This window comes from Nothoprocta perdicaria, unplaced genomic scaffold (assembly GCF_003342845.1).
Source record: "Nothoprocta perdicaria isolate Ctin4 unplaced genomic scaffold, notPer1 scaffold_377, whole genome shotgun sequence".
NCBI lineage: Eukaryota > Metazoa > Chordata > Aves > Tinamiformes > Tinamidae > Nothoprocta > Nothoprocta perdicaria.
In genome coordinates, this window is record NW_020455618.1 from 106,883 (window position 1) to 134,226 (window position 27,344).

At 42.5% G+C, this 27,344-nt stretch overlaps 1 protein-coding gene across 1 annotated transcript in view; it reads left to right on the forward strand.

Annotated features, from left to right (window-relative positions):
* The window catches only part of GRIN2A (glutamate ionotropic receptor NMDA type subunit 2A), a 115,750-nt gene that overhangs the window by 75,520 nt on the left and 12,886 nt on the right, over positions 1-27,344 (forward strand). The window contains exons 6-10 of the mRNA XM_026044682.1: positions 943-1,111; positions 1,233-1,386; positions 5,052-5,177; positions 7,788-8,017; positions 13,819-13,979. Coding sequence (XP_025900467.1) covers positions 943-1,111; positions 1,233-1,386; positions 5,052-5,177; positions 7,788-8,017; positions 13,819-13,979 — 840 coding nt within the window. The remainder of the gene's footprint in view (positions 1-942; positions 1,112-1,232; positions 1,387-5,051; positions 5,178-7,787; positions 8,018-13,818; positions 13,980-27,344) is intronic.

The window sequence follows — 27,344 nt, forward strand, 5'->3', positions numbered from 1 at the left end:
GCTTTCTTTTTCCTTTTGWTATTTTTATTCTTTTTCCCTTCTTCCTTCCTCCCACACAGTAGGCCTTTCTTCTCACATATTTCTCCTTTTAATAAGGTGGAAAGGGAATCAAGTCCACTGTTGGTTAAATGCATGTGAATCACAGTGAGTTAGTAATAAGATTGTAAGTTTACAATAAATCCAAAATCAAGTAGAATTAGCCCTTTGCAATCACATGGAAGAAGGCTGCCTGTTCCAAAATCAGGTTCTGTTTTAATGAGTCCTYTTGGAATTGTTTTCAGGTATATAGAAATGTGCCTGTTCCAATTAGTGTTTCACGGTTTGAGGATGGCTCCTATTGAAAAATGTATTTGTGTTTAAGTTTGGTACAGGGTAAACTAGGCTAGCACAAAATATTGCYGCAATGTACTAGCTAGAGAAAAATTCACTGTTTAATTCCTTTGTTTTTTTCAGATAATCATTGGAAATCAGTAGAAAGTTTTTCAAAGYGCATTTATCAGTATTGCTGCATCCATTCTGTGCTTCGGTCTACACGTTTCTGAAATGGATATAGTATTTGCATTTCTTTAATTGAACAGGTGTTAGGGGATTTAATCTATGGAAGCAAAGATTTTCACAAATAATTATTTTAATAATTGAGAGGACTTTGTGCAGCAGTTGTGTAGATGTGAAATATCTCAGAATTCGATTGTATTACTGAATCATTTAAAAAATTCAGAATCAGATGAGAGAGAACTACAAACACCRTGTAAGGCATCCGGGGATTAATCCTCCTCTGTTGAGAAAAAACAATCAGAAAACTATTAAACTAGGCTCTGTGTGCAAGTAACTGTTTTCATCTCGGAAAACTATTTACAGAAAGTTGTGTACAATATGCCGAAAATTGCTGTTGTGGTTCCGTTTTTCACAGTTGATATGTTTGCCTCTCTTGTCTGTTGGCAGCAACTCAACTAATGAAGGGATTAACGTAAAGAAGTGCTGCAAAGGATTCTGCATTGATATCCTGAAGAAGTTGTCCAAAACGGTCAAGTTCACATACGACCTGTATTTGGTGACTAATGGGAAACACGGCAAAAAGGTCAATAATGTGTGGAATGGAATGATTGGGGAAGTAAGTGCTGTTAGGTAAAAAAGGCTCTTAAGGAAAAACGTAGCTTGTTTGTTTTTGCATCCCTTGGAGCGCTGGTCTTCCCTCCGGAGTGACAGCGACCGTGTCTCCCTCTGCGCACTAGGTGGTCTATCACCGGGCCGTCATGGCTGTGGGATCCCTCACGATCAACGAGGAGCGCTCCGAAGTGGTCGACTTCTCCGTGCCGTTCGTCGAGACGGGGATTAGCGTCATGGTGTCCCGGAGCAAYGGCACGGTTTCCCCCTCGGCTTTTCTAGGTATGAGTGGCCGGCTCTTTCAGATGGTTTAGCTGCGCCCTACGGAGCCGGGGCGGGTTTCGCTGCTCCCAACTGGGACACTGTGGGCAAGTTGCTGTAGATTTTTGAATCATGTTGGAAGTTTGCACCGTTTTGGAGGGTCCCAGCACRGGTTGAAAATATTGTTGGCTTCAGGTGTAGTAACTGGAACACAAATGCCCATGTTTTCATTATTTAAAAAATAAACCTAAAAACCTGCACCTGGAAAAAGAGCTTCTTCAAACCAGCTCTAGTTATTCTGGTCTAGTCACTAATCRTTTAATCTGTTTCTGATGCTTAAGTTCACAAAGTAATAGTAAAAAATCCTTGTAGAGTAATTAAGAACAGGAAGCTTCATTATAATTAAAATAGATGTGACAGCGCTAAATTGACAACAGATGCCAGTGGCTTCCGTGCTGAACAGCACACCACTGCGCTGGCAGCGGAGTGGTTTCTCCATCTCCCCTTCCAGCTGGGGTGAAGGTGTTTGTTGGAAAACAAAAATCGTTCTCTCAGGAAACATGTTAGTATCTCCACGTCCATCGGGTCACCGATCATACACTACTTTTTAGATTGCTGAGTTGTTCACTTCCACTCAAATCGCACAGAGTCAGTGCAGAGCTGGTTGTTATTGTAGTAGCAGCTACGGCTGGAMAAGTAAGTGGATTTTTTTGCACCAAAATCGTCATTTAACTACAGCTCATATTTTTCATAAAGGTTCAYGATGAAGCTGAAGCGATAATAAATGCAGCACAATGAGTGGTCAAATAGCTTCGCAGAGCCGCTGATGCACGGACGTGTTTTGTTGGTCCTCCTAGGAAAATTACTTGGATGGTTGTTTCTCATTTCCGTTACTTATGAACWTGTACAGCTAATCACCCTTAAAATTGTAGGTGCTGCATGCTGAAATTTTAATTCGGCCTAAAAGTCTTGTGTTGCTTTCCAAAGTGTGCTCTTAAGTGCAGTTGATTTCTGTTTGCTGTGGACTCTGCTTATCTCTTAAAAACCTGCTTCAGCTACAATCGAAACAGGCACCGCTTTTGCGCTTTTCACAGCAGCATGGTTATTAGATTGCTAAAATATATTTAATCTTATTGGTTTAGCTGGACATGCACAGGATTTTAAATGAAAAAATAACCCCTGTCTTATAAGGCGCTATACAATAGCATTACTTTTGGAGAAATCTGATTTACTGCACCAATAAATCAAGCCTGTGCTCTCAGCACTGTGTTCTGTCTTTTTTTTTTTTTTTTTTTTTTTTAAGACTTAGGCAAAACTGTCACTGAACTGGAATTAACTGTTTATTTGGATCAGGTGCGAGTCAGAAGAATCCAAATACTTTGCTATGCAAAATGCTGTGAGGTAGCTAACTGAATTAATTCAAAGACAGGTCTTGTTTTAAGTGAATGCATAAAAATAGACATGCCTTGCATATTTGTTTTTAAAGATATAGAAGTGTGCAATGTGGTATTATTTTTCTAAATAACATTGATTATAATTCATATCTGGTTTTGCTGGGTTTTTATGAYGAGTGTAGGCAAGTGCAGGATTTTGTCTGAGCCAGATCTAAGCCTCTGAYAAGCTGACTAGCTGCTCCTCGTTATTTGCTCCATTCTGCTTGGGACGTGGGTGTCTTCTGTAAATGAGAATCTTTATGCTAAAACATTTCATATCTTACCAAAGTTCATTTATATCACATCCACAAATACATTTCTAAAGATTCTGCAGATACTTCATTCAGCTTTATGTAGAAGCCAGCAAACAAAATGAAGCACACTCAAATCCAAATCTCTGGGTGTTTGAGACCAAGAGAGTTCACAGGTAAATTCAGATTTTGTTTTTGGAGGTGTGTGCAGAATAGGAACTGTGCATCTGTGTTAATTTTGTAAGGGTTTTTGATAAAACCCAAAGCGTGTGCAGTAACTCCTGTTGGTCAGTGCTCAGCATTCTCCCTTGCCAGCCATTTGAAATGTGCATTGACAACTCACATCCTCATATCAACTCACATCCTCATATCAACTCACATCCTCATATCAACTCACATACTCATATTTTCCTGTTGTATTTTAACCCTGTACAAAAATTTCTTACAAAACCTGGTGTTTGGCTGAGGGAACAATTTCTTTGCAAGTCAAGCGAGAGTGCTGAACTCATATATTGATCGATACTATGACAGGAAAATCAACTGAATTATTCATTTGTTTCTGTACTTGTTTAAATTTCCTACATAGCWTTTTATTTTGCTTTTTCTTCTTTTAATTCTCTACTGCCTTACACAATTGCTTAAATTATTAAAAACCATTTTGCTTTGACTGTTGTTTATAGCTCAGCTTTCCTGCCTTGTCTTGTTTGCCCTTTGCCTCATTTGGGTTTTGACAGATTGCTATTGGCATTTCTACAACGATGCTTTTGGTAAAAGAGTTTTTGGAGCCTTTCCTTTTTTTCTATGAGAATGCTGTAAAAAATGATAGCAGTATGCCTGGTCTTCCTGGAAATGCATTCAAATCATCACTGTGTTTTCTCATTCCAACTGGTTGATCAGATTCTTTTGAGTATTCTTTTTGTAAAATCTTTTATTTCTAGTTTGGCTTAAAATTTTCCTGCGTCGTCTCTTTAGACGACCAAAATCACAAGTGAGGCTTTTTGCAACTCGTTTTTTTGCTAGCAAAGGTGACTGATCTTTTGAGATTTATACGCTTGGGCCCAGGTGATTCCTTATGCCACATGCATAGTTTTGAGTGATGCATTCACGTTGACACTGTCAAAGTTTGCATTGAGCTACATTTTTCTCATTTTACCTCATCTCTCACTCATAGTGATTTCCCAAAACGGCGACAGAATTTTTAGTGTTTTCTGCTCTTAATCTCCATCCATAAAAAGAAAAGGTTCCTATTCCTGTTACTGCATCCTGCTCTCATACCCAAGCCTTCCAGTAATTACAGCTTGTTCTGGTATTTGAAATGACTTTTTGGTTTTCTCTTCTGAAAGCCTGTTACTTTTTTCAATCATTATTTTCTACCTACATTCAGTTTTCCATAAAAACCTCTTCCTGAGGAGCCTTGATTCAGAAACTTGCTCCCAGCTGAGGGTGGGACATGCAGAGGGATGTGTTTGTCCCTTGTAGGAACCACCACCGTTTCCATCATGTTGATGGAGAAATAAACAGAAAAAAATCYTGAGACATAAAATTTGCTGTGAATGCAAATTCTTGGCTTTCCTTCCTGAAACTTTCTGCTGGATGGAAACCTAGCAGAGCTGTTCTATGATTTACCAGCAGTCTTAAACATACACGTAGCTGCTCCTGGTTTGCTCACACCTCGTTGTGATGCCTGTGTTGATACGTGCATACCCACAGAAGCAGCATACTTTACATGTGAGCTAATTAAGCAGTGCTTCAAGTAAGTATTTGCCAGCTGGTGTCAGTTTTAGTAAGACTGAAACTTGTGGAGAGTAAGAGCAGCTGGTTGGGGGTGTTCTTGCTTTCTTTTAGGAAAAGAAAGTTGTCTTTGAGGACAACTCACCACTTTACATGTTGACCGGCGGCTGTTGTGTAGAAGGGGGTTTGCGGAAGGCRGCGGCCTGGCCGTGGGCGCCGGGGCTCTGCTCTGCCCGCTGTAACGTTGGCTTGTGCTTGTGCTGCCCTGCAGAGCCCTTCAGTGCTTCCGTGTGGGTCATGATGTTCGTGATGCTCCTCATCGTGTCCGCCATGGCCGTCTTCATATTCGAGTACTTCAGTCCTGTCGGATATAACAGGAACTTGGCACAAGGGAGAGGTAAGCTTTGTGTTTTACACYGCCTCAAAACTGTAAGAAAACATGTGTTTTCTATGCTCTGCCCTCCACCTTTTAAAATAAACATGACAGAGGAACACAGCACTATGAGCAGCTGTGAAACTGTGTTGCTCTTAGTTTGAAATGTGTTTTATGGAGCTTGTGTCCTGGAGACAGTTACAGGCTAATGGCTTATTGGTTTGATGCCTGAAAAGGGAAATTATCATGTAATGATCAGATGATYTTAGGATTTGAATAAGCTGGTAAATTTGTAAACACTGCCCAAAATGAAATTAATCTGTAGGAATAGACTATTTTAAGAACGGATGTATTTAATATTACTTCAGAGAATTTGTATGATAGTCACAGGGGAGAAAAAAAGTCATGTAGGGGCAGTATTTACACTCGTCCTACTCAGTTTCGTGTCATGTCTTTGACATTTTATTTCACTTAATAAAGACTAGAAGATCCTCAGTTGACTTGAATACCCAGCAGCTACTTACATTGAGGTAGGTTAATTATATTCAGAGGGGGAAAAAATGGCAATGCTGTCATGGAAAAGCCATGAATCTGCTCATGGCCCAAATGCTTCTCTCCTAAAATAGTATCAAAATAAAATTTTTACTTCTTCTAATGCGAGGGCCTGTGGTTCCCATTGACTGAGGCCTGGTTTGACACCTTTGCAAAGCAGGCCTGTACAACTCAAACACGTCACTGCGCATGCAGAAGAGCTTTGAGTCATCATTTCCCAAAATAAATGCTGTTAATTTATGGAAAGCGAAGAATTTAATAAATCACTAATAGTGCTAATCTATGAATAATGACAAGGACTATAATTAGGAAGGTGCCTATGCGACAGGGAGGGCCTGGGGGCTAAGCTGTTCTCCTTTCCTGCAGCGCTGCGTGTGCTGGGCCTGATGCTGAAGTATCCTCACAGCGAGGGGCAGAGTGTGACACGGTCCCCTCCCGGCTGAGCGCTAGGAACTTGTCATGGATCCATTCAAAACATGGGAAATTTAAAACAAATGGGAGTCTCTATGAAACTTTCTGCCTTTCCTGGGCTTTTTGGTCGGATGGAGCTTGGTGGTACAACCGCTACCATCTCCAGTGACATAAGAGGGCTCATGCTCTGTTTCTTTGGCATATACTTTTCTTATCATCACTGCTCAGAAAATACGCATTAGCCATGTATCAGCTGGATCTTAAATGGCCCTGGAAGGCAGTTTCATAAACCAAGAGCCAGCTCCACTATGCAGCACTGCTGCAAAAAGGAGAGGAGATAATCTAAGCTGTTGTGCTTGAGTGCATCCTCCAGATACTGCACTCTTTTAGGGAATGTTTCTACTGGAATGAGAACGTACACTAAGTGGGCTCACTTGGAGATTATTCTTTTTCATCATTCGCTTTAAACCAATTTATTTCTTCTGTTGCAATTATTTCTGTTTATTGCTCTGTCTAGTAGAAAAAAATCCGCTATTTAATGGATACAAGTTCTTGCACATCCCAGGAATAGAGAATCAGTCAGGACAATGTAATCAAATTTGGTTTTTCGTGTGGGTCCCTTGGGTGTAGGGAGAAAGGAAGGGGGTAGTTTTGCAGCTGCCTGTATCTGAACTTCCTGTCTAAATTGTCTTTTATTTGAAAAATGGATACTTATCAAAAAGATGAGATGATTCAGATGCAGGAGAGTGTAGCAGGAGTCCAGATGAGCAGCAGTGAGTGGTGCCTGCCCGGCAGGTGCCTCCCCTTCGGTCAGGAGAGCCTTGCCTCTGTTCCCGGAGCTACAAATTTCATGCCACAAACATGTCTTTAATATTTATATATAAAATGATGGCTTTGCTAATCCCTTGAGGCCCTCTCGGGGAGCGAGGGCAGTGTGCTGGCTACTTGCTCTTGCTTTTGGTTAATTCACAGTTGCCTGCAAAGAGCAGTAGCAGCCCTTAAGGACCTGGGTGGGTTAMCTGGGCTGGGTTTTTGCCTCTAACAGCCGCACAGCTGAAGCCAAAGCAGCCAGCTCAGTACGTGTGGGGTGGCCTTAGCCCAGTGCACTGAAAATCCTAGTGACCTGTGTGCTCAGCACCTCGGTGCTGACTTGCTGGTTGTTTTYTCTGGGCGGGAAGTTAGTTAAATGTGACTGAAATATCAATCCATTTTGGTCTTAAATATCCTTACCTGAGGTTATGCAGTATTAAAAAAGCAAAATGTTGGAAGACTAGAGATTACCAAAAGTAATCTGGGTGAGTAAACTACTTCAACTGAATTCTTACATTTTAACTGTACAGTTTTCCATTCTGCATGTCAGTTGGAGTAGAGGATTAAAAGGGGCAATACTGTGGCACACACCTTATTGCAAGAGGCATAACACAGTTTGTATCGTTTCCAAACCTAAATCTGGGTTGTGTAGTTTTAATATCTTGACGTTAAAACTGTTAAAACATCTTTTTTTTAACCAGTATGGAAATGGCTTTACAATAGAGAGTGCCTRTGATAAATCCTCTGATTCCTTTAGGAGTACAGTAGGTATTGAAATATTTTTAATCCTGTCTTTGTGAGTACTTTGTTGTTGTTATGTAGGGTATCTCCAAGTAAAAAGACCCCTCCTTGCAATTGCAGATCCCCACGGACCATCCTTTACCATCGGAAAGGCAGTGTGGCTGCTCTGGGGCTTGGTGTTCAACAACTCTGTGCCTGTGCAAAACCCCAAAGGGACGACTAGTAAAATCATGGTGTCGGTCTGGGCCTTCTTTGCTGTCATTTTCCTGGCTAGCTACACTGCCAACCTGGCTGCCTTCATGATCCAAGAGGAATTTGTTGACCAAGTGACTGGACTAAGTGACAAAAAGGTAGGTCTGTGAACTCAGGAAAGCTTGGCCTCCATTTCCCTGTTCTTTACATCATAGTAAATAGGCTGATTTTGCACATTGAACAGCTTTCTTCTGGAGCAAGGGTGCTTTCCAGAGCTTTGTACTTTCTWGTGACTTTTAATCAACAGATTTGTAAATCATAACCCATGCAGTTGATTTTTGTTTTATGAGTGTGATGGCTTTGCTGCTGTGTTATTGCACGTCGCAGGTAAAGGCTGTCTGCAAAATTATTGTTCTAAAAGAAAGGCGCCAAGCACAGGAAGGGCACAGTGTTTCAAGATCACGCCCCACTATTTGCAAACGAAGCTAAATATTGATATTCAGAAGTAATATTTATATAGAATGCAGCGCAAGGGAGAATTTCTCAAGGGCTTTGTCTCAAGAGAGAAAATAAAGGAAGTTGTTATTCAGAACAACTCAAATAGCCTTGTGTCTGTTTTTGCTTTAACTGTTCTTTACAACTAGGCTTTGAGCGTTCTCTTGAATTATCACAGCATGAATTGCAAGCGTGGCTAGAGGAAAGACAGATAAAAAGAAAACAAAATGATAGTACTTTTGTTTTTATGAAGTTACGTTGTTGAGGAAGCCTTTGGAAGAGTATAAAGTTCGTTTAAAAAAAGAAAAAACTTGTAAAATAATATACTTAGTAAGATCAGATAAAAGGTATTCTTCTCATGAGGACTGAAAAGAAAGTAAAAAGAACTAAAAAAAAGCCTTTCTGCTGTTTTCACCAAAGCCCAGACCGTTCTGCTGGGAGCTGCTGGTTTGGGCCGGGCTTGGCGGCCCCAGAGCCAGGCCTGACTCCCGGCCCTGCCCCGGCCACCCCGGCCCAGCTGTGTGGGACAGGGACTGATGCAGTGTTTGCTCGAGCTAATGACTTTCTTTCCTCTGTGGCTTTCTGTACTCTAAACTAAGGAGAATTTGATTTTCACAGTAAGTAGAATAAAAATAGAAAAAAAAGAAAGAACCATAAAATAGCACCTGCTCTTGTGCAATCTTCTGCTCATTTATTTGATCTATGACTTTTATTGTAAGTTCTTCAGAGTTTTGTCTGAAGCATATAGAGATAAAGCAGGAGGTCCTGAAAAGCAGCCGTCTCTTTCAAAGCATTCTTCTGGTTCTACCCATTTTTTGCCTTATCTGCAATCCTGAGCTTGCTCAGGTTCTTAACATTTCAAATAATTGGTGGCAATTGATGGGCCTGTAATATGATTAATGTTAAATTATTTTTCTGCCCTCTTTGCTGTATCGCTTCAGCGCCCCGTTGGTAGTAGAAGAGATCAAGAATTATCAGGAGAGAATTTTCTGTGGATAACTCTGATCCTTGCTGCAGGCAAAGCACTTGTGGGTAGGGACCTACAAGACGACAGAAATGGGGATGAATAAAATTACCTCTCTGCTTTGCTGACCGATAAATGATGTGATATTTACCCTTCTTTTCGGCTTTGAGACCTCCTGAGAATTTCCTCACCCTTCATGGTGTTGCCAGTGAGTTTCTGAATGCGCCGGCAGCTCCGGGTCGCCCAGAAATACACAGCACAGCCTGTGCTGGAGTTACTAGGGGTGGGTGTTCATAAATTCTAGTGATTCAGAAGACGAGCAGAAAATTATGTTTTGACACCCTTGTGTATGTGAAAGATTTTTAAAACCTTTGTGCTCATAAAAAAAAGTACAGAAAGTGAGTCCAAAAGTATCCAGCAAAGCAGGTATTCATAGAAACTGTTACTTTTGAGGCTATTATGGCATTTTTCATGGAAAGAAATAGTGGTAATGTTACCAAAGGAGAGCAGGAAAAGCAGTGACCTGAGTTATCTCGCAGAGCTGTTGTCTGCTGGATCCCTCCACACGACTGCAATTGAGAATGGCCCCATGTGCACACGAATTAGGGATTATGTCYGAGATTATTAGGTAAGCCGAGTGCTGCCTTTTAAAGACTGCTTCATTTTGCAGGGTTCCAGTCCTCTTGTAGCGCTGGTTTTATTTTTATCTGCCATAAAATACCCGGGACCTGACCTGTAATTGCTTATGGCCGTGCCTGTGTCACGTCCAAGCAGAGGGAGGTCAAAAAGGCAGAGGGATGATGGATTGTGTAGGGTGACCCTCTTTSCCCAGGTCCCCTCTCCATGTCAGTATGAGACCCTCACAGGCCCTTTTCAGAGTTGTCACACATAGATATTGATTGCTGTTCACTTAGTGGATGATCCTAGTCTTGGAATTACTGAAGTCGTATTTTTCAAAAACAACCCCAAATCAGAATGTCAGTTCTTTCCATCTGGTAAAAGAGGAAGGTTTAGAGTTCAAATGTGTGGGAGTTTTTCTTTTTTTTTCTTCATCACTCCAATCCAACTTGAATTCCCATTAAAATTTGTATTAGTGGAGGGAGAATATTTGCCATTTTCTTCTGTTTTCGTAATTCTTTTCACGGTTCCTTAAAATACCCCAGGGCAATAACTAGATAACTAACAACTGCTCTGAATACCAGCTCCTTAGGCAAGCATGCAAATCATCCCATTAACTCAGTATTTAATGCATGTGAAAGATTGCATTACTGACTTTTATGAAATTACCCGTTTTATTAAGGCAAAGGTAAAACAAACTAAAAGYAATAGGACTGTTTTCTCAGCTGAGACATTTATTATGGGAATCCTAGAGCTCTCCGATTGGATTTTCTTCCTCTGCGCACCACAGRTCTAGCAGCAGGCAGAACATGAAAGACTTGGCTCCTCTCCTGAATATAGCAGCTCTCTTTGCAATTGTGATTCAAACGGGAGGCTTCTGCATTTAATTTAAGTATTTTATTAACAGTAAAAAATTTTTTTCAACATTTCACAAAGTGCCCAGGAAGAAAACTGCCTCCAGGTAGACACGATATATTTTAGTTCCCATCGTGGGGCTTTGGGGAAGATAAGTGTGTGCAGAGGCTCAATGCTGCTTTCTTTCCTCGTGCCTGCCACGCGGATGTTGTTTTGCAGTCACAGAGCTATATGCTTCTCCAAGACATATCAGTTCTTAAAAGATAAATTTAAAATGATGGGTGACATCTTCATAGGCCTTGAACACGTGTGCTATTGCTAAAAAACAATTCCAACTTTATTTATTTATTTATTTTGCCTCTGTAGGTTGCCTATGAGCAGGCAGCAGTAACAGATAATGACTCCCAAAATTAATCTCAGYGTGACTGTTAAAATTTGTTGGTTGGATGTGTGGTGCCAGGAAACTCCGGTTAATGGATGGGGTTTGGAGCTATTTGTCTCTTTGAGTTGTCAGTATTTGAAATCCATTTAAGAGTTATTTGCTTGCTTAGATTGCTTGTTATCCCCTATGGTCTATGAATGAACACGTCCATTTTATTAATCTCTGCTGTCCTGCAGAAATGTTTTTGTGTCCTGGAGATGTTCAGTTCAGAACCGGTACCTTGCATCCTTCAGCCTTCCTTGTGTGAGGATTCCTCCTCCATGTCCAAATAGCTTCCACCTCTGTGAATGGACTTGAAAATTGAAAACCTTCAGATAAAATTTCCATTTATAAATTGCCAAGATCTCCACCATGATCTTCCTGTTCCTCAGGTCTCCTGGGACACCCCACTGTTAGGAGTCAAGCTTGCAGAAGCTGAATTTCCCCCCAAAATGTCAACCACATGAACAGCAGCGGTTTTTTGCATGTCTTAAATGTAGTGTTGATAGCTTAAAGTTCTTTTCTACAGTTCAGCCTATCCGCAAATTTGAAACACGTATTAGGAGTCATCCCAGTATTACTCAGGGAATTAATTATCTGTATATTTAAATGAAGTCACTAGCAAGCTCCAGCTGCATGAGTAGAATCTCTGAACATTTATTTGAGAGCAAGTTTTGCCTCCGGGCTGTATAGGAAACACAGAAAGGAGACACCAAAGATAGACTAAAACCCGTGACGAGGATGCAGTTTAATGTTAGGGTTTGGGTCAGAGTGTGGAAGGTAGCAGCAAAATAGTCATTTAAATAGTAAAGCTGAGAAAGGGGAAAATGAGAAAAGGAAGAGGCCTGTTATCTAAAAGAGGAGACAAAATTAAAATTCATCCCTTTACACTTTGTCAAAATACATTTAATTAAAATGAAGCATTTAATTGTAGTTCTGTAACATGAAAATATTGTCGCGGCAGTAATACCACGGTCAAGGCTTGATGGAATTGAAAATACTCCCACTTTGTGCATAAGCCTATTCGTATTCTGTTGCCAAATTGGCACTGGCTAGTGGGAATTCTTAATGCCCCGAGACCAAACGTTAAGGAGAGCCGTGCTAGACACGTAGCCCGAAGGAGGCAGCAGCCGTGTCGGGAGGAGCAGCCTCTGGCAGCTCGGCTGTCCGAGGGCTGTCCGAGCCGCGGGAGCAGCCGGTGCCTTCCCGCGCGAGCCACGGCTGCCTGCTCCTGCTAATGCTCAGCTCAGTCTCCTCGTTAGCCAACAGCTCCTCTGATYTGAGAGCGCTTTTAATTTAATCCCTGAGGCAGCATTTTAACTCGGTCCTGAAGCGTCTCCTAAAAGTTAGAGGGAGATGTTGAAAATGGACCTACAAAACTTCCAGGGCTGAGCCTGAAACTGCAGTGTGTCCCGAGCTCCTGCTGAGCCTTGGGACATGGTCCCTACCTCTGTGAGCTGGTGTGACAGAGATCCAGAAGGTAAAATTGTTGGATAAATCTATGTGGCCATGAGGAGGAAGTAGCCTGCAGTTGGAATCTGCAGATGCAAATAGGGACCAGCTTGGAGGTGTGAAAGCTGCAGAAGCTGCTTCCCTGCYGCGGGATGCAGCTGCCACGTGGGCAGGTGCAGGAGGCTGGAGCTGCTCCCGAATCTCTCTGCAGTGGATGAACCACCAGGCTCAGCCTTCCTGCTGCTACAAGCTTTCCCCAAGGATCCTCCAGATCCAGCATTGCCATCCCCGTGCAGGAGCAGCGAGGCGCTTGCTGTGGGAGCAGTCCTTGCGGGGACTCTGTGTCTGCTCAGACTGGCAGAAGTACAACTATCCGCTAAATGCCGGGTTTGACTTGTTAAACRCCAGCACATCTGCTTGTATGCTTGGTTTTCTAGGCAGACATGGGCAGATGAGGAGCATCTTCCTGTATCTCAAGCCCTAGTACAGTGCATAGGATAAAGTTTCATTGGAGTGACAGAACTGAGCTGACTYTGCTTTGAATGCAGCTATTTTTATGTGGTTCCACCAGTGTGAAGACACAGTTGCCGGTGTAGTAGAGCTGAATTAACTCCTAGTGTTCTCTGGGAAGAAGTTTGAGACAGCTTGCCCAATCCTGTCACCATGACATCGCCCTCTGATTTCCCTTACTTAGGGGACATCATAGGATGGTAGAATGCCTAAGGTTGGAAGGGACCTCTAGAGATCATCTAGTCCAACATCCCTGCCCCGTGCAGGGTCACCCAGAGCACRGGGCACAGGCTGCATCCAGGCAGGTTTTGAAGATCTCCAGAGAAGGAGACTCCACAACCTCCCTGGGCAGCCTGTTCCAGGGCTCTGTCACCCTCACTGTCAAGAAATTTTTCCTTAAGTTCCTGTGGAACTTCTGGTGCTTGGTTTTCTGTCCATTTCCTGTAGTCCTATTGGTGGCCACCACTGAAAAGAGGCCGCCCCATCTTCCTCGCTCCCTCCCTCCCTCTAGTTATTTACAAACACTGATCAGGTTCCCCCTTGGCCTTCTCCAGACCCAGCTTTCTCAGCCTTCTCTCATAGACATATGCACCACCACCCTTGCTGAACATCTGAAGCTCTTTCTTTGTCTCTTTTGTCCCCAGTTTCAGAGGCCACACGATTATTCACCTCCTTTTCGGTTTGGAACCGTTCCAAATGGAAGCACAGAGAGGAACATCAGGAACAACTACCCAGATATGCACCTCTACATGACCAAGTACAATCAGAAAGGAGTCGAAGATGCCTTGGTCAGCCTGAAAACTGGGTAAGTTTATTCTGTGGGTTTTAAAGAGTGCCCAGACTTGGAGACACTGAGAAATGCTGCTTCATACTTGCCGTGATACTGAGCAGACTGAAGTCATGTATGGTGAGTAGTGCTTGGATTTTTTTTTCCAWTTGATTTGTACCCGGAAATGACTGCTTGTGATTTGTGTGCCTTTTTTAAACTCTCATGGAGGATTCAATGTCCGGCAGGTAGCAGGTTCAAAGAGCAGAACTGATGTTTCCCRGAAGTCTGAAGAGTCGAATGGGTCTGGGAGTGGGTGTTGACGACAAACATTATGATTCCTGTAGCCCCTGSTCATCTTTTCAGGCCTCTCGTATGTCACTGGGCACACGTTGCCAGCAAAGGATGTTTCAGAGACCTGGCCACCATGCAGCTACCTGCAGCTGCTTTTGCCCTCACATCCTTTTGGCACCTTTTGGGTTTGCTTGTAGATTTTCTTCCCTCCTGTAACTGTGCATTGCCTGTCCTATATGAAGCGTTGACTCTGGTTCTTAGTTCTCTGGTACTCTGGTTCAGTACAGGCGTCTGAAATGTGTGACCAAATTCTGCTCCTGGTGCTTTGAAAATGTCCTTGTTCTTCCTCCCCCGTCTCCGAGATTCACACTTCACTGCTATCCATCTCCTGCCCCCTCCAAACTGGCCAATTTTACATAGTTGGAATGAAAGACTTAATTCCAACCTTAATCCTGTGGAGGTGTGAAGATACCACTTCACACATATATGCATCAGTGTGAGAGGACTCTAGTAATCTTTCCTGAGCATGTAGGCTTCTTGGTAACATTTGTACTGTTAGTAATGTTGGATTGAAACAATTAGGACTGATCAAGATAGGCATGATGCTTTTTYGGTGAGAAGGCAAAGTTATCAAAGTGAATTAAGTGCCCCTGCTCCAGTGGCTGTCTTACACAGCACATTTTACTCAATATTATTACAGTGAGCGTGGGAGACATTCATATACTAAATGAAGCTTTTACTTTTGGGCCCTATTTTATAAACCTTTCAATTTGCACTCTCCCTTACCAAAATGTTTAGAGGTTTGTAAGGTATTTTGTGAAACGGTTCCGCTATCAAAACCTTTCTCTGGAGTCCCAGTTCCCTCTTTTAAGACATTATCCTTCCTTCTGCACTGTGTTTATCTGGTTTTCTGAACTCCCTCATCATCATTTCTCAAGGCATCCATTCTCAGCTGGCGTTTCTCAAGCACAGTTTGTCCCATCCCAAGATAGACACGTACCATAAGGTGAGATTAACCTCATCCAAGGTCTTCTGAACTGGAGGCAGAGTTGCAGCTCATGCCAGGCCTGTGCAAGCCACATTTCCTGGGTGAGAGTGAAATTGTGCATTTTAGACACTCAGCTGAATGCCACCACTCAGGCTGTGACTTTTGAGGGAGGAAGCTGTCYTTAATTTTAACCATTGCTGGGGCTGTCTAGTTAGATGGGTAATTTATTTCAGRGATATTTCTTGTCCTTTTCACCAGCCATTTGTGCTATTGAAAACCCTAAAAAAGATGTAAAACCGGGCTACCTGTCAGATGTTGGAGCATGATAAGAGGGGGCTGCGGGGCGATTCAGGACATGACTGAAACTCAGATTGGCTGCTATTGTGCCAGCTGCTGCTTTTCCTCAAAATCTTTAGTCCTTTTGACAGCACAAGCTATTCATTTTCATGGATTTTTTTTCCACTGGTATTCCTTTCTTTTAAGTGAATTTCAAATGTGGACACCCCTGTGTGTCTACCTTGATTCCCTTGATGGACATTTCTGTAGCAGATGGTGCCAACAAGCTGCTGTGCGCAGCGGTTTGCAGAGCAGAGTAAGTAGCTTCCRTACAGCTGGGCTCCATAGTGATTTATCTGACGGCACCTAAAGAAGCATTAAATGACACAGCATCGCTGCTGAAGTTTCTTGCAATAGAAATGTCACTTTGTGCTTGACTGTATCAYGGCTTGGGAAGTTCCAGCAGAAAAGCCGCGTGGGCTTATGGATTTTCTCCCTTCAGTTCCTGCAAAGCAAGATCTGTGCAGAGAGTCAATTACTGGGGTAAACGTGGGCCTGGAAGCTGAGCTGCTGGTCATGCATCGTGCCTGTGCCTTCCTTCTGCCCCTTTTCATCACCAGCAGCGGCGTTCAACAACCAATTTGTCTTACGTATCTTAAAGCCTGCTGCTGCTTCGCAGTTTTGGGGAGCAGAACTACTTGGCAATTATACTCACAGAATATAGACATGGAAGGACTTGCCAAGACTGTCTAGGTGATCCTGTTGCTGCAAGTCAAAAGAAATAATACCTGTGTTATTCCTGCAGGTTGCTTGTCTGACCTTAGGTATTCCTGCTATAAGTACTGAAAATTRCTTCTGCTTAATGAAAGGTACTGGCAATACTTAAGGACTGTATTAAGTACTTAATTATTAAGGCAATACTTTATATTGCCTTATGTCAAGACAATATTATTGCTCAATAAGGTTGCCTAATTGGGCAATACTTAATGACTGAAAAGTAGTACTCTTGTGGCCTCTCATCTCAATGGAATCAAACTATAAAGTTGCCTCTTACCTAGTTCAGCCCAGTTTTGGTGTTTCTCGAGCTCTTTAGTCTCTAGGTCAGCTCTAATTAGTGTTAAMTGAATTAGCGAGCTTAGCTCAAGAATTTCCCAGGATATGTTGGGAAATTCTTGAGCTTTGATACCCTGGTGTTTGAGGCCGTTAGTGAGTTGAGCAGGGTGGGGAGAGAGGAAGGAGCCACAAGGTAAAGCTTCAGGTGCACAGAYTTCTGTAAGATGTTTTATCTTTCCAGTTTGTTGGTTTACCCTTTTTAACAGCTGGAAGAGAGCAGAATAGAAGTAATTTAAGCAGCCTAATGAACTTGTTATCTGTGCTAATTTTGCATTTTTTAGCCTTTTGATTTGATGGCTTAATTATGTCCCTTTATTCGTGCTGCAAAACAATTTTGCTGTCTTGCTTTATCRCAAGAAGTGAAAAATCAGTCCAGGGGCTAACATGAATATGAAAAGCCCAGAGGGCAGAAGTTAGGACTGGGAATGTTGTAYTGAGGTGAATGAAATCAATGCTGTCCCTTGCCATAACTGACTGGTCTGGTGTAGGGGTCAGATAGGGTTTCTGCTGGACTATGGCAGTGCATGCAGAGTTGTTTGCTCTTTGAAGGCTCAAGCAAAATATCCTGCTTCCCTCTGCTTGTATCTTTGYGGGACCTGACAAGTCTAGAAAGATTAAACTAACAGTGTTTCAAAACTAGCATGCAGAGACAACATCTGCATTTATTTTTCTGAATTAGAGCAAAGAACTTCAYTACATGGGCAATGCGTCTTTAGCAGGCTTGGAACTATCTTGTTTAATTARCTGACTATTTTTTAGACTGTTCTAGGAAAGAATCAGCTGGGAAAATACTGCAAATTGAAATGGGAAAAAAAAAAGATTTCTGATTTAGGCTGACTTTACCTTGTACCTCCTGCTACAGGTGTAATCCCTGTGGGAGGTTTAWTGCAGTTTATTCATGAAGGCTCAGTATTGATGGGGAAGACTAATTTATCTGCAATATTGGCTTGTTCCATTCATTTGTTAAGAAATCAATGCTGTTCCTGACAATACGAAACAAGTGCTATCTGTAAAGACTCAGCAATATGTGTCTCTTGTTGCAAGCGTCTCGTTTTGGTGGATCACAGATATAATTCTTAGAAGGCTTCTGAAACATCTTTTTAGTGAGTAAGGAGCTTTCTCTGCTCCATTTAGAAAGTGAAGGAATCAGTTTGCAATCATGCCTGTAAAAAAGAGCTGCCTGCAGGCTCTTGTTATTGAAGCACTATTTAATAGTTTTCAAAAGGCAAGTCACACGTTCCAACAAACTCAGCATTGAAAATCACAGGCTCGCAAGCTAATCAAAAAAMCAATGAATGTTTTGCTCAAAACAAAAAAGAAATGAGAAGGATCTGCTGAACCACCTAGAGCTCCATCCGGCTCTTCAGGTGGGACTGGGAAGTTCAGGAATTCTCCTGATCTGTCCATTTGTTCCTCAGTGAAAAGGAAAATGGCWAATTTATTTTCCTGAGCATTTTCTGAAAGAATAAGGTGTGTGAGAGGCCRGTATGTTAGCTGCAATCTCCTCCTCCGTGGCAGGACTCCCAGGTCTAGTAGAGCCATGGTGGGTCCTCTGTGTTCTTTAGATGTGTATCGATAATATAAAGCCGTAGAAATGCACTATATGCATTTTTGCCTATGCTGTGCTTTGCTAATCTGCATTTGTAGAGTCCCAGTACCAAAGAGATCCTATTGATTTTGCTTCTTGAGGAGAGAAACTGCTATTTGAATAGAAATTAGTTCATTATATTGTTATGCTTGCAGTGGCTTTTATGGTTTGCTTCTGTTTCCCTTGCGTTTTCTATCCCCAGAAGAGTTTATAGTTAAAGGGTGCTCTCTTTTTTTACAAAAAAAAAACCCCAGCATTTTCTGCTTGAAATCTTTTTGCCGGGGTGTGAGACTTTGGTTTCTGAGTTTTGCAGGTCATGTTTCCTTCTGTATGAGTGTTCTGCTGCCRAGACAGACATGTCACACTGCCAAAGGGGGAAGGAGCACTGCTAATAAAGTGGAAATACATTTAATGTTTGTCCTTTTGCCTCTGCACGCCTACATTTGTGCATTACTTGGGCTCTAAGTACAACTGCCTTCATCTCCTGCGAAGATGCTGCTGGCCTGCAGGCATGTCCTGAGCTCTTGGTTGCTTTGATGGCCACACGTGACTATTGTAGTCTTCAAAAAGCTTTAACATATATAATGGTGCTAGAGAAACCACCAACTGAACRCTATGAGTGACATAAATAGGGTTTTCTCCCCAGCACACTCATCACGGAGCTCGCCCCGCGCCCAGCAGCGCTTCTGCTCAGCAGGGCTCACAGTTAATGCCATAACGTAAAACCAAATTAAACAAAAAACCCACAAACTTGTTCTTTAGGGAGCCAGCTGACRTCTCCGTACTTGGATTGAAAAACAGCCTGTATGTTTATTACAATATTTTCCATTTATGCACAAATTTTTGTGGCAAGATTGTCACCAAGATGTTCACAGACCAAGGAAATAATTTAATTTTTAGTCTTTGTGGGGTGCCTACCTTTTCACCCAGAAAAAAAGGGAAAAAGTGAGGGGAAAAAAAAAGATATTTAAGAGGAAAGTTATGTATTTTAATTTTTCATAAAAAGCACAARTTCTGGATCATTCTTGTGGGCAGGTAATGACAGCTTGTGATGGGAACACAAGAAAATGTTCAGCAGACATAAATTTTTAATCTTTTAATCTTGTGCTAATCTTTTAATCTCGGGGCTCAATGTTTTCTGAGTGCTCCTGATTGACAACACCTTATGCTATTTATGACAAGGAAGACTTACTCTTAAACTGGCACTATTACAGAAAATGCAAACAAATCTCTCACGCAGTTTTTAAGGAATTGACAAAAATGGTTGATTTTGTCTTGTGTGAGGGGGAAAGAAAAGTCAGTGGGGCTGGATGAGGTTTCTGTAGTCGTAATAATTTGCTAGGGTGCAAAGTTTGCTTGCATCTCTCCTGGATGACTATTATGATACTTGAAGTGAGAAACTCTGCTGCAAATAGCCTACAACAGGCAAACGTTTATACCTAGGTATTTCAAAATAAAGTTTTAAATCTTCAATGCCCAGCTGTCTTTCCAAATATTAGATACTTTCCTGCTTTCCTACTCTTATAATCTCGGTATTTGGGGCCTGCCTGGTTTCTGTGCTTTTCAAAAGCTTCAAAATCGGGTTGAAAATGAAATAACCAGTTTTCAAATGGGTGATCTTTGCCCATGTCACATTTTTAAATGTCACTGAAACAGCAGCCTGTAATTAATTCCCTCTTAATGAAGAGGGAATGATGTTCTTCTCTTTCAAACTGTCTTCCATAGTCAAATCTGAAAGCCTTAGGGAATAATGTTAATGAATCTGAGACTCATTTATTCACATGTGATTTGGAAACATATTTTCCTGAATCAGCACCTGCTCTTTTGTCAGTCAAAGCTGAGACATAAGGCAGGAATTAGCCTTTCTTTTCCTCCTGAAGGAATGTACGGACRGGTAGAGCATTTCTGGTACAAACTGGTCTCTTTGTAACTGTGTTAATTTGGGGTTAAATGACACAGTTATGGATTTCAGTGCTACAGAACCTCGGTGTTAAAGTGTTTCCATAAAAGACAAGCAAGTCCATTGAAATAACAGCCTTCTTTTCCCGCCAGGGATAATCATTTCCAGTCAAATTTTAAGTGAGGAAGTAAAAATATTTTAAATTTTCTGTTTGTTAGCTTTCCAGTCAATTGTCCAGTTCGTGAGAAGAAGCACAGTCATGGTTATAGTCTACTTGATAGAAATCCAGTTACTGCCTTTTTCTTAGGAAGTGGAGAACCCAGTGGAAGTTCTCTTTGTCTGAAAGATGAAATATGAATTCAGAGGATTTATGATACAAGAATATGTGAAATATTTCTAAGAAAATAACTGATTTGAATTTTAGTCTTCTCAGCCAAGTGAGTTTTGTGCTGGAAAGTTTTCTCAGGCAACTTTTCTCAGAAATCACATTTGTCTGCATGTTTTCTGCCTGCTATTTGGACTGGAAATAGAAATGAGGAATATTTCAGCAAATGTATTTCTTTAGTACTCTTCAGCGCTAGCAAGCTGAGATAAGGACATGTTGAGCACTTAAGTTATTCTGATTCTGGGCACAAGCAAGCAGTGGTGAATCGCACGGTAACGTTCTGGAGCTCAGGTGTTGCAAAGACCTGAATGGCAAGCGAGTCCGGAATGAAACTAAATAAACCTGTGGAAGGTGAATCCTTTAGCAGTGTGCACAAAACATCACGGGCAGCCTCTAAGTCGGGAAATTTCCATTATTCTAAAGCCGAGATGGGAAAGCATTCAGGGAAAATATAATTTATATGTCTTGTTTCCTATATTCCTCCTGAAGTATCCACTCTTTCAGCTCTCCTGTATTATGGGGGCATAATGCCCATGCTGGTGGGGATCTGTTGGCTTTGCCGAGCTTGTCCGAACCCTGTATCCATCCCGGGAAGCTGCAAGCCCAGCAGTGCTGAGCAAAGCCCCAGSCTCCCGGCCTCCCTCCACCTCGCCGGGCCACAAAGCGGGTTTTTCAGGGGCCTGGGTGCTAAAATACCAACACGGGGATCTGGTAGTTTAAAAGACATGTGCCCAAATCAGCCTGAATTTCACGCTTTTACTGCTGCTCTYGCTGCCAAAATGAGCAGAGTGCAGCGTGGCTTGGGGGGGAATAAAGTGTCACGGAATTTCTAGGCAGTATTTCTGTCTGCTGGTGGTTAATCCCTGTTTCCCATGTCCTGCTGGGACACGCGGTAGTGCTCACACTCTTGTATTTCTTCTGTATGTGTTGAAAAGTTTAAATAAATAATGGTCTAGGGAAAATTCAGGGTGTTATTTCTGGGGACTCGGGAGCTTGCTTCCTGTTCTTACAGTGAAGAACAGGAAAATATTAATGCTGACATTTGGAGGGTGATTGGGCTCAAAAAGGCACTCAATGAAATGTCTGGGGAGRCTCATGCCCCAGTAGTTTCAAGTTATCTATTAACCAGAAGCAGACATCATGTCGTTTAAAGCGGGGTCACATTTTCAGGACTCTCTTCACAGCCACAGGATAAATGGGATTTAATTGTTTTTGTTTTTCTTTAAAGAATGGCTATCTCTGCCTTTCAACTGATCCCAAACAGTTTGCCTCACAAAAAAAACAAAACAAAACAAAAAAAGCTGATTTCTATTGATTTATTCTTGATTGYATTAGTCAGTACCTGAATGTCCGTCTGATTTTTTTGGTAAATATTCTGCATATCTGTATTGCTTGTTGTTGTTTAGTAACGCAGCTGCCTATCTAATGTTTTTAAAAAATAAAAAGAACCTGGAAATAAAATGAACAGGTAAAAGTAGCTAGGTCCCATCTAACCCCCCTTCTGTAGCTATTCCAGGTTTCAGCATTCATTTGATTTGGGGATGAGATCAGATGCCTGGTGCAATGTGCTGAATTTCTCCCTCATTATGCTATTGTAACTGGGACAAAACCTTTCATCTAAAAATATATTCCCCCTACTCAGCTTTCTTTTCAAATCTCGTGTTTTGATAAACTGATGCTTTGYGAGTACTTCATTATTTGGCTTTTGAAACAGGACACAGCCCTTCCCTGCTCTGGAGCTTATCCGTCAAGCGGCTCGGACTCCGCTAAGCCGGGCTTCTGGGAGGAGGTGGTTGCTGGATTTCCCCCTAAGGAGCAGATAATGTCAAAAGGTCCAGGAATCTGTTGGGGATCTGTGTGGAGCTGCTTGAGGCAGAGTCGCTGCAGGGCATGAAGGGCCATCAGATACCCTGGAACGTGTTTCTGTGAAGAAATGGGTGGAGGAAATCAGCAGCCCTCAGGTTATAGGGTAAATAACCAGCAGTATCAGAGCATCACTTCATAGCTCTCCCGTACTGAGGCTCTCCGCTGCAGCATTCTTCTTTCCTTTGATTGCGTTAGCCCGTTATTCCGTGTTGCACTTCCAGCATCTGGCTCCTGGACGTAGTTTTAGCAGTGCACAAAGGTCTGTATGTCTCCTTGTGCGCTCCTGTGCGCAGTCCCTGCGGTGGATTACAAAAAAATAACACCATAAATCCCTCGTATTTTACAACCTGYGTTTTTGCACCTGCAAAATGTGCCTGCCTCCCTCACTACAAGAGTGTTTATGATCTCTGAAGTGTCTGCTCATGTTTAATCCAGCTTTAAGCAGATTCCAGTTTTGCCTAATGTCTAATTTAGCAGGCTACTTTATGGGTCATTAAAGGGATTTATTCTGTGGACTGTGGAGTTTATTTTTAAAAGCAAAAAGGGTGAAAAGAGGTGCTTTCTGCAGACTTTTTTATGAACTCCTTTGAGCTGTATGCCTCCAAAGTTATGCTGAGGGGACAAAACTTTAATTAGTAAAATGTTCTCGATGCAGAGGGGATAGAAGAGGTTGTTAAAAATACTCTTTGAGGGTCCCCTGGTTTGTGTTCTGATACTTGTAATAAGGTAGTAATTTCACATMTTCTCCCTGGTTCATGACCAGGGCCCAATAAAGAACTGTCACACCGATCATATCAGTCATTCCAAACAAGTGGAATGATCCATTCAGTCATTAGGTTTTTTTGTGTATTCGTTTTGACATTCATCTATAAGAAATTTTGAAGAATAACATCTGATAATGTTTGAAGCCACCTAGTCAATTTTCAAAAGCAAAAAGATTTCATTTCACTAGCTRACTTGCCCTAGGATAAAATTTGTTTCATTTGTAATGAAATTCTGAAGCTTAAGAATCTCATTCTGAAATACATACTTGACCTTTAACTATGCAGAACAATCCCCAGAAGATTCACGTTTGGGTTAAAAAATACTCTGAAGAATTCTTCAGAATTCTTCAATGGCAAATTAATGAGATGCAGCTGATCACAAGAAAAATATAGTGCATGCAAATGGATGGGAAGGTGGATGCACTTCATGCCTTGCATTCTCACACATGTCAGCGCTCAATTAGTGCTAATACACAGCGCCTGTGCAGCCATTAAACTAATGTGTTTGGAGTAAAGAAAACAAAGAAATAAGAGAAAGATTGGACTCCGAAGTTAATGTCCTTGATCTGATAGATGAACAGTGCACCTAATGGTACCTGTTTAGCAAGAAATTGATTCTGCAGGAGCTGTTGTATGTTTGGAGCTTCTGCACTTATTGAAAATGGGAAAGTGCATTCAGTCACGCTCCAATGTCTTTGGTTCTCAAAGGAAAAGGGGTACTTGTTTCAAAGAGTTCATTGCCAGACAATAGGGGAAAAATAATGTGGATAGACAGGACTACATAAAAGCATCTCCTCCATTTTCTGAAAGCCATGATATATTAAATGACCGCATGATCAGGAGGGCTGGATTTGCAGYGTGCTGGGTTTGTGCCTCCTGAAGTGCTGAGCAGGATGGTGTTGCAGGGTGTTCACTCGTCTGCCTTTTCCCAAGAGGACAAAATCTCCCAGGAATCACAGAGCAGCTTGAGGAAGCAAAAATATTTTTTTTCAGATGAGCTCAATTTCTACCCTTGAGGAAGAAGCTGTCACTAATAAAAGGGCATTTTCTCTACTCGCCTTTCAATGCCTTGATTTTCATTTTATGATTTTGGTGAAAAGTATTGGCCAGTGATAAAGGTGAGGAAAATAACTGTTGCCTTATGAAGTGTTTTCAACTTTTCAGAACGATTATGCTATACCTTTTCCTCTATCTTTCTGTCTTTTTTATGCACTCCCTTTTGAATGTGTGCAGCAATGCTTTGGAGACTGGGTTTATGTGATAGTTATTCACATTTTGCAGCTCTCGTACTTTTAAGTGACTCATAAACATTTGGGTACAAGGCTGTCCACATTTGTTTTCCACAAATCTACTTCAAGTCATTGCAATCAATAATGTTCTTTGTGGTTATTCTAGACCTATTCCCATTCAGTTTTATAACCYTTAATGTTCTCCCACACTGCGAGAGCTGAAATTCTCCCCACTGCCCATTCCTCTCTGTGCTTGCTCAGTAATGCAGCACACTTTGTAGTCYCTTACGTAAATATTCCAAACTGTTTGTTTTCTCTTCTACCTGGGATTACTGCAGCAGTTCAGAGGATGTTTACAGACCTGCCAGTTGCTCAGATGAGTCACCGTGTTGAAGTCCATGCGTTCGTCAGGGCTGCCTGGCGCGCCGGGTTGCTCCCTGGCAGTCAAACCTTGCAGCTTGCTGCATTCTGCTCTCTGTAGCTCTCCATCATCTTTTTATTAATTCTTTACAGGTTTTGGAAACCTACCCAATGTGTCGCAGGGTTTTTACTCCTGAAGAGGCTGCCCTAAATGATGATGAACCAAAAATTATTTGATTCATCTTAATGTGACTAACGTTTGCAAATGCTCTGAGCCTTTCTTCATGGGGCATGTGGCGCTTGGTACCCGTCAGCTGTTAGAATCGGGTCTGTAACTCGGGGACCCTTCTAGAGCTGAGCTGAAACCCCTGATCTGTAGCATAGCTGAGGAGCCGGGGCTTGCCCGTCCTTCCACACCTCATCCTCCCTGGAGCTGGCTCTCCTGGCCATCAGCATCAACACCAGCGATAGGCCAACCTCTCAGTCTTGTCTACATCTTAGTGTTGAGAAACCTTTCCCGAGGAAGGTCTAAAGCTCTTCCAAATGTAGTGCCAGGGAATTCACCTGCTTTCTGGGGTTGCCTGGGGAGCTGGAGGCTCTGGGCTGCGTGTCTCCTTGCCCACACGTTGCCTTCCAAAACCCTGGTCTGCAGGGAACAGTCCTGCTGTAATCAGAGTATGTGGAAGTGATGGTTAAGCCCCAAGAGTTTATAAGATTTATGTTGTTAATTGAGAAATGTACCCTGAGTTTGTATTTGTAAAACATCTCAGGGCAATCAGCACTGTGACTTACAGCGGAGGCTTTGGGCAGGAATTGATACAGCACTTGTCGAGAAAGTGCCTCGCGTTTTTGCATCTGTCTGTGTAAAGAGAGAAATTGTGACGTGCTGGCAGCAGCTCAGCAAGCCCCGGCAAGGGAGGAGACGAGACGTGGTGCTCGTCACGGCGCCCGTGCGGAGCTGCCGCCGCTCCCCCTAAAGGTTGCTCATCTGCTGAGCAGCTGAGCAGGAGAGTAGCGTGTAAGCAGGGTGATTTCAAGGTAGCATGAGGCTTTGGGGCTGGGGTCTTCTAGCAAAGATGTCTTTTTCCTTTGGGTTTCTGGGTCTGAAGGTCTTTTCCCTGAAGGAACGGAAGCGGACCTGTAGTTTCTCCCTGGAGTTTGTAATGAGCAATCAAGCCCAAGACATGGTGGTTTTCACAGCGTCTCYTACCTTGGGTGATTGCTCGTGGTGGTGGTCAGGGAGAACACTGCCAGCCTGTTGCTGGAGCCAAGGCCACCCATCGGGAAGGGAAGGTCCTCACAGGACCTTCTTGTCCTCATGGGTGCCCGGCTGACATCTAAAGCGTGCGACTGGTCTGACCACGGTAACAGTCTGAGTTAGGTCAGGAATGTTGTACGGATTTTGAGAGTAATGCAAACAGTCTTAATTTTTCCCCTTGTGCCCCTACCCCAAGGACACAGATTTTTGTTCATTCTTTCTACCCAAGCCCAAGAATGTCTCCAAAGAGCCAAGWCAAACCGTGGCATTTAGAAAGCTCTTGGACCTTGTGCTGAGGACTCCAAACGTGGCCAGGACCCCAGGAGCCTCCTGGCTGCTCCCCAGTTTAATTATCCTCAGTATTAGGTTGCTGAATCTTATTTCCAGGTTCAGCTTGTGACATTTCAGCTTCAAGGTATCAAACACTTGTCGTCTTCTTGTTAAAATACTACATTACTGTGGGAGGAGAGGGTGAGATTTCTAGCATTAATGAAACTAAACTGGCTTTTAAAGATTGCACTGAGTTTGAGAAAGAGGGGAAGAAGAAAGGTGATGATGACCTGGCTCGCCTTTATTCCTTTTAATGCTTGCACGAGCCACCCTCAGTTCGTCAAAATTAACTACACTGATTTCCAGTGGGACAGCTTGGAGAGGTACTGCTGGGGAAAATATGCTTGAAGGGAAGCAGTAATTTAGAGTAAGTAAAGGCAGAAACCCTGTACTTTCCATAGCAGCRGGCAAAATCCCCAAGCTTGGCTTAGTCCTGTTCTTCCTGTCAGTCTGGCACTAGTAGGATAGCATTTTTCCTTCAGCACCTAATTTTTGCTATCGGACTGGAAGTCCTGCAAAAATTCAGGGTTGTTTAAATATTTAGGAACAAACACTGGATTATGGCAATTATAGAACTATATATATATATATATATTTAACTATATCAGTCGTCACAGTCTGGCCTGCCCGGGTCTTGCTCATTCGGAGGATATAAATGAAGAGCTTTATCAACATCCCCTGGCTAACACTAGCGGCAAATGCGATTCCAGACCTGCAGCAGCAGCTGAATTCGCAACCGGTCCATGCTGCGTAGCGATACAATATAATTGGAGCTGATGCCCTGCTACCTGTTTATGCCACAGTGAATATATTTTTGTAATTCTCTTTCTATGTCGACAGCTCCCGACTGTTTATAAACAGCCTTTTGCAGCCCCTGTCATTTGCATTCCTTGAGCAAATGTCAGGCGGCCCTGCGGAGCGGCAGGATGGGAAGGACCTGGGGAAGGGTGGGTAGGAACTGTGGGAAGGACCTTGGGAAGGGTGGGTAGGAACTGCGGGAAGGACCTGGGGAAGGGTGGCTAGGAACTGCGGGAAGGACCTTGGGAAGGGTGG